General features: G+C 36.0%; 1 protein-coding gene across 1 annotated transcript in view; it reads left to right on the plus strand.

The window, feature by feature from the left end:
• IL21 (interleukin 21) overlaps nucleotides 1–4,062 on the plus strand; it is a 4,936-nt gene extending 874 nt beyond the window's left edge. Inside the window, exons 3-5 of the mRNA XM_010011248.1 lie at nucleotides 3,303–3,440; nucleotides 3,868–3,948; nucleotides 4,048–4,062. Coding sequence (XP_010009550.1) covers nucleotides 3,303–3,440; nucleotides 3,868–3,948; nucleotides 4,048–4,062 — 234 coding nt within the window. The remainder of the gene's footprint in view (nucleotides 1–3,302; nucleotides 3,441–3,867; nucleotides 3,949–4,047) is intronic.
• Nucleotides 4,063–7,267: the final 3,205 nt, after the last annotated feature.

Below are 7,267 nucleotides of genomic sequence, written 5' to 3' on the forward strand. Positions count from 1 at the left end.
AAAACTGCATTCTGCAAGTGTTCTCTTTTGATTATAACTAGATAAAATTACAAGAGCAAGTCCATATGAATCCCTTGTAAATACAGATTTAATTTATACATTATCTAATGCTGATATTTTACATGTTCCAAGGTCAAGAACTTCTTCTATGTAGTATATTATACCAGAGTCATAGAAAGTGTGTGAATAGTCAAAAGTGGTAGGATGCAAGATTTACCATGAAATTAAATACTAATAGTATTTAATAATAGCAACAACATGACTTAAAAGTTTAAAAGGTAAATGCATCCTGCTTGCTTTTGATAATCTCCAACATGCAACAAAGGTCTAGAGCTAGCTGTGGCTAATCGAATGTTACACGTCTCCTGTTATCAGCTGTCTGAAATTTACCTCTAAGATTTTTGAGCCCTGGTAACTATTTCAGAAAGCAAACCATTTTAATCAACATATAAAAACTATCATTATGCATAATTTTTTAAAAAATGCCCAGAGTGCAAAGCTATTTACTCAGGACTGTAAATTCTCTTGCAAAACGACGACAAGAAGAAAGGAAAAAAACTCACCTCATTTCATGCAGGTTTTGTTAGCCTCCTCCTAAGCTTTACAGTCAGGTGCATGTTTTACTTGCCAAAAATATACAGAAGCATGACCAAAACAGATACATTCCTTCTCATTGCTAGAAACAACTGCAGTTGAAGAACCTCATGTACCCAAACTAATTGCTGGGGTTTTTTTCTTTCTAACTTGAGGTGTCAAAGTGAAAAGGAGGAGATCATTAGCTGTTGTTTTACTACCACTACCCCTGACACAAAGCAACACAACTATTGACTAATAGCTTAGTCTTTTTTTTTTCCTTCTCAAAAAAACCATGGTCACGTCAGGAAGGAAGACAATACTTCATTTGCAGCTTAAAGCTTTACGGTCTGATTCTAGGAGGTCCCAAGTACCTCCACTGAAAACTAGAGACAGAGAATTCACATATTTAGATGGTACTTAGTTGATACAGGTTTAACCTATGATGAAAAACTTTAAAAATGTTAGTGTACTAACAGTAATTATCACTAGCAACCATGGTAACAAACTTCTCATCCTACAGGGTGAAATTTACATTTACTGAATTGTCCAGATACAAAGATACAAAATTACGGTGTGCCAAAACTGCACTCAGGGTGACTAGGTGGATTAGGTGCAATCACACTCTAATGAAACCAAATTTAATAAAAAGTCTTTCATTTAGCTATATTTCAAATATAAAATACTGCTTCTAGGATAACCTGCTTATGCCACTATTTAGCTTTGGCCTTGAATATTCAGTAAGAAGACTACAGTGAAAATTCAGTGGTTTATCACTATTTGTTTTGACTTCCTTGAGGTTCCTGTGAGTGGATGGAGTGTTAGCCCCAATTCAACCCCATACAACTTCTTTGATACTCAACAATGAATTATCTTGTTTTTTTTAACTTAAAAAAAGGGAGGCGAGAAGTTTAAAATCTCAGAAGACATCAGCTCAAAAGAAAATATGCTGGGCCTGTGAAATTAGTCTTAAGGGTGAGGAGATTCAAGGCTGGGGGGAAAATAAGATCTATTGCTGGTGACTGGCACTGCAGCTAAAGCTAGCGATACAAACTTGATTTACGTGAGATCAGCATCTAACCCCGCTGATTGCTAATTCCGGAAGTGAAGGTTTTTCAGGCTAATCTCTAAAGGTATTTTGAGTCAGACACAGAGTATTGCTGTGAATTGCCTCTGATACAAACATTTTACAGGTTTGCCTAGCCTCCCTCAGACATTGCCAGTGTTCTGTGCTTTTTAAAGCCTCTTCGTCAAAGTGCTAAACCCATCACAACATACAAAACCCCACAACTGCTGGCCTGCCTACAGCTAACTGTTAACTCAGCAAAAACAAACAAAAAAAAAAGAAAAAGAAAAAAGCAGCATATATGAGAAATGCTGGTTTCTCAGTCATCACGGATGAGGCAGAAAATGTTTTCAGTTTCAGCTGGAAAACTGATCTCTTTAAAAAAGACAGGGTTTTTTCCAGTAATCAAGACTGGTTACGGTAAGAAGCTTGAAACAAACATAAATGTGTGATTTTTAAGAATAATAAAATGTTATACCTGACCAATATAAAATGCTGCTATTAAAATTTGCTATAAGCAACATAGATGAAGGTTGTCTTGTCCTGGCCAAGGTGGCAAACTACACTGGCATCTAATAAACCAGATGAGATTCAGCTTTGGTAGCAGTTGCTATGCAAAACAGGGATGATGGCTTTGGAACCTTTTTAATACGCATCATCAACAATTCTGAATGTTTCTTTCTTTGGAAAACAGAAAGCAACTTCTGAATTTGCTTTAGTAAACACTGTTTTTCTTTCTCTATTGACTACAGATTAGTTTTGGTGATACTTTCCATAGCTGTGTGCCCAGCGAAGGAAAATAGCCACTGCACAGGAAAGGAGATTCTGGAGAGCTTGTAGTCTTTCTGTTTGCATCAGTAAAATTAATATGCAGCTGCACCATGAAAGGAAAATGGCAGGATACTTTAATTCCAGATAAGCAGCAGCAACAGAAAATTTGTATCATCAGAACAGATTGCTTCTTTTTCAAGCTAGATACAGACAGTGCTGACTTTCCTTAACTTACATTTAACGTGCCCCTGAATTAAAAGCAACACAGTAAGACGACTCAAGCCAGGAGCCTGATTCCTTGTCCTGCCCCTCACCCTCAATGCCTCTTTTCCCTTGAGTAAGGTAACTAATTTACTTCACTTTCATTTACCACGTTATCAAGTGAGAACATTTCAACTGTATTTGAAAACACGCTGTTCTACATCAATTCTAATTATTAAGTAGGTAATATCAGAAATGGCACAAGAATTAGGAAGAAAAAAGTATATTCCCATATGTAGCACTGCGGAACAACCCAGAGTAATAATTCCTAAGTTTTTTAAAAAGAAAATACTCGTGCCTATCCTTGTGAAAGCTTACTACACATAAATACACATAACTTGATTTACTCTTTAGTAGCGTTTTCGTACAATTGCTGCCATGACTAATATCCAAGTGGACATTTTAGGCATTTATTTTATAAGGAAATACTTAAACAACTAACAAAGAATTCGCAGAAAAAATGTTAAAGATCTCTCTCAAAAACTAACTTAAAAAAAAAAAGAGAGTACAGATGTATCTTCTCAACCAATATCCTGGATACTCACTTCTGCACATGGACCACAACCTAACACATGCAGGAAAAAATGCTGCAATGTTAGTTTTAAAAATATTCCTTCTTTCCCTAATCTAGGACGGATGCATCTTCACAGCTGTGACCTGCTTCCAGAAGGGCACACTGAAATTACAACCAGAAAACAGCCAAGTAAATTCTACATTCATCCAAACCATTAAAATCTTGAAAAGATTTTCCTTCAGTGACCCTGGAAAGGTAAGATTTCCTCACAATCCTGAATATTGCTTGTTTTCTCCAGCAGACACCACGTACAATGGTGGAATTGCACAAAGCAAACTTAGTAGAAAAAGTTATCTGCCTTTCATTACCTTGGAAATTAAAAATGTTCGATTTTCTGCACTTTTGGAAGAGGCATTCACACCCATCCTATCAGTCAATGGCACGTATGTACTGGGCAACCACATGATGTGCCAGACAAAAGGACAGGGATTACTGAAAAAAATGTGAACAAAATGTGTCATTACTACATTCTTTCCTTTTCTGAACTAGCCTTTGTCTCAGCTTGCCCATTTGTAAAAGACTTTGATTACAGCCCTCTTGATTTTTCAGTAAGAAAGCTGGAAGTATTATTTTTGATTCTGATGCACTGTTTAAAAGTGACAGGATTTTCTTTATCTTGCAGCCATGTGAGTCTTCATGTGAATCTTATGAGAAAAAAAGCCCCAAGGAATTTTTGAAGAGCTTTGCAAAACTAATCAAAAAGGTAATCAGAGTTGAATCCTCCTGGGTGCTTTTTGACATTTTGCAAACAATTAGAGGTATCTTATTTAACACTATTTCTGACAATGCGTTGTTTTTACAGTTATTCAAGGACTAATACAGGACACACCAGAGCTGAAGACTACTGAAATTCTACTATTTAAAGCAGACACTATGATATTTAAGACAACATGAAAAATGTAAATATTTTGAGTTGCTACTGTGCTATGCTCTGTATGTATGGCAAGTGAAAGCTTATCCAAAAATATTAAGCAGTCTTATTTGGATAGCTACTCAAAAGGTGGATGCTGTTTTGAAAGTGACCCTAGCCTCACTTTGCAGTGAAAATTCAATTGTAATTTCACAAAAATAGGTTCTTTTAGGGTTCTCAACTATCACCTGCTAAACTAGAAATATATGAGATAGCTACTCCTGTATTTTTGATTTGATCTTAAATGAATCTGAGAGGGGTGTGAAACTTTTTAAAGAAAATGAACAAAGAATTGTCAGTGGCTTTGAAGCCTCAAATGGTATCTATTTGGACTGATGTCCTGGTCTACAGTAATACCACACACACTTTTATTTATAAGTTTTTAGACGATATCTTAGCTAACTATGGAAAAATATCCTGCATTTAACTGCCTTATATACTGGAAAAACATTTACAAATCATACTGTATGCCACGGGTCTGACTTATGTCCATCTTGAAGTTAATGGCACATTTTGCCACAGCTTTCAATAGGGAGAGAAGTAACCCACATGCTCTAAGTGGAGATATAAGATTCTGTGGGAAAAAACTCATTTCAGAAGACGGAATTCTACCTAGACTCCCTCAATGTGATAAATACAGCAGAAGCATGACTGGCTGGTAAGACCAGTCACTGCAAAAGGTCCAAGAAATACAGTAATTTATGATTATTCAGTGCGAAGCAGCTCAGATGCATATTGCTCTTTCACAGAAAATAGTATTTTACACTTGTATTCTTGTACCATTAACACTAGTTCTCTCTACTCAATTCATTTGAATGGTTTAAGTTTTAATTGCAGTTTTTTCTTTAAAAACTGTCAAGTTTTTTTTTTTTAATGTGGAAACCTGTCTGTACAACTTCTGAATCCTGAGCATTTCTGTGGAACTATGGTCAGAGATAGCACTGAAACTTTGTAAAATAAAAGTAAGTACACTTAAAACTATTTTTCAGCACTTAATTATATATCAGTGTATTCTGCTTTCAATGATTCTGTACCTCTAGACTCTTCCATCTGAGAAGTAACTGTTAATTTAACCCTCAAACAGATATTAGCTCCATATGAGGAAATGAAGCTTGGAAGAGTACAAAACCTTCCAGTAAAAATTAAGCTTTCATCTAATTTTCTCTCTACGTAGTAGAAACGTGGTATAGAAAGAAAACTGGAAAACTACATCTAGTGTTATGATGGAAAATTACAAGCTTAGTTACCTCCAAAAATAATGACATAATATTAAAACTATTTCCACTTCACCAATGTCAGCCTAAAGGAAAACTGATACAAAAAGGTTTTTTTGCATACACATTTTTGCTCCCCTGAAATGTAAACCTCCTCAAAAATACTTGTCAGAGGAGGAAGGAAGATCCTCAGGGCAACAACAAACCAAGTTTCCACAGTGAACTTGCCTTGTTTCTGATGATGACTGTTTTGATTTATATGGGGTTTTTTTTCCCCTCTTTTATGTTTCAAAATCTGCTTCTCCTCTGAGCGATGTTCTATTTCATACCTCAGTGTTTCCACATTACTGCATGAGAATTAACACTCAGATATGAGTTACCACTCATATGTAAGTAATCAGGTTTAAATGGTGCCTTTTATCCCCGTTTCTCTGACTTTGCTACTCATTAGGTCCCTTAATCAACAACTGGTAAGCAATAGGCAAAGCTGCTGCTGTGACTGCAATAGATTTTAAAATTAAAGTAGAAAAAGTCAGGGTAAAAACAACTGGGCAAACATTAAAGCAAGTCCTGCACTTGCAGAGTACCTGCTGATGTTTCCACAATGTTATATTTAAGTCTTTATGAAGGTGTTTGATTGAATGCCTTTATTATTAACTAAGTGCTTATTCTGGTGAGTCCCAGAGGTCATCAACATATAAACCAGCACTTTGCATTCACTTCTACGGAATATTTGCATATGCAGTGCTTTGGGGAAAAAGCTTTATTTTTGTACAAAGAATGTAGACTGGTTTTGGATTTTTTTCATTTGTAAATGTCTTTTCCAGTAACTTGCTAAGTGCATTCCAATCAATACTCTCAAAGAGCCTGTTAAAATTCTGTTGTGCAGATGAAATGTGATTAGCATGCCCTAACAAAGAGAATATTGTACATTACATATTTATTAGTAATGACTGTATAGCATCGAGAAGCAACTTTTTACCTGGGTGGGATATTTTCTGACAGAAAGGCAATTCCCTACCAGAATGTCATAAGCTAACTGGTTACTCCTGCCTACACTGGAAGTTTCTGGGGTGTGTATACAAGGCAGCATGTAATGCAGTAAGTAATGTAGCTACTTCTTTTTAGTGCCTTGCTCTACTATTTTTGAACTATGGATCTTATCACAGCAAGCATAGTGATAAAGGTTTTGTGGGTTTTTTTGGGGTTCTTGGTGGTGGTGGTGGTGTTTTAAACCTATTATAGTCACTGAGGCTATTTCTTGCACCTGCAGAATAATTTAATTCAAAATGTTCCTTCAAAGAATTCAAAAAACTAGTGAAAAACTGTAACAAATGTAACTTAGAGGGCTACCTGTACTGAGATCTTGCACTGTATTTATTGGACAATTCAGTCCAGATATGTATGGAAAATATTAATCACAAAATTATCTGATTTTAGTTAATACCACACTTCTGTGCAGTGTCAGCACAATCAGTGGGCAACTTTGTACGCTTTGACTTACACAAGACTCAAGCCTCCTGCTACCTCTGATTTGTCAGAGCAATGAAAGGTTGAGTGTCTTCATTCAGGGTGCGTTATTTGAATCTCAAATCAAGAACAGGAATATAGCAGATCAGTCTTCAAGAAGACACCATCTTGTTCATTGACACCGTTCTCAAGAGGAAAAAAAAGATGCCCAGGAGGAATACGTGGTCCTCACATGGACTACTTACCACAATTCCAGATGTGTACACAACCGTGATTTATTTGTAAGATGAACTATCTTTGTATTAACTGCACTCTCTGCATTAACAATGTGTGTTTCATGCATTGAGTACATAGAGTAAGCTGTAAGAGCTATTACCTCCCAGGGAGGTTTTTCAATGTATTTATGATTTTGGTCTTAAGTGCCCTTT

The sequence above is a fragment of the Nestor notabilis genome, unplaced genomic scaffold (assembly GCF_000696875.1).
Source record: "Nestor notabilis isolate BGI_N333 unplaced genomic scaffold, ASM69687v1 scaffold11860, whole genome shotgun sequence".
In the NCBI taxonomy this organism is placed as follows: domain Eukaryota; kingdom Metazoa; phylum Chordata; class Aves; order Psittaciformes; family Psittacidae; genus Nestor; species Nestor notabilis.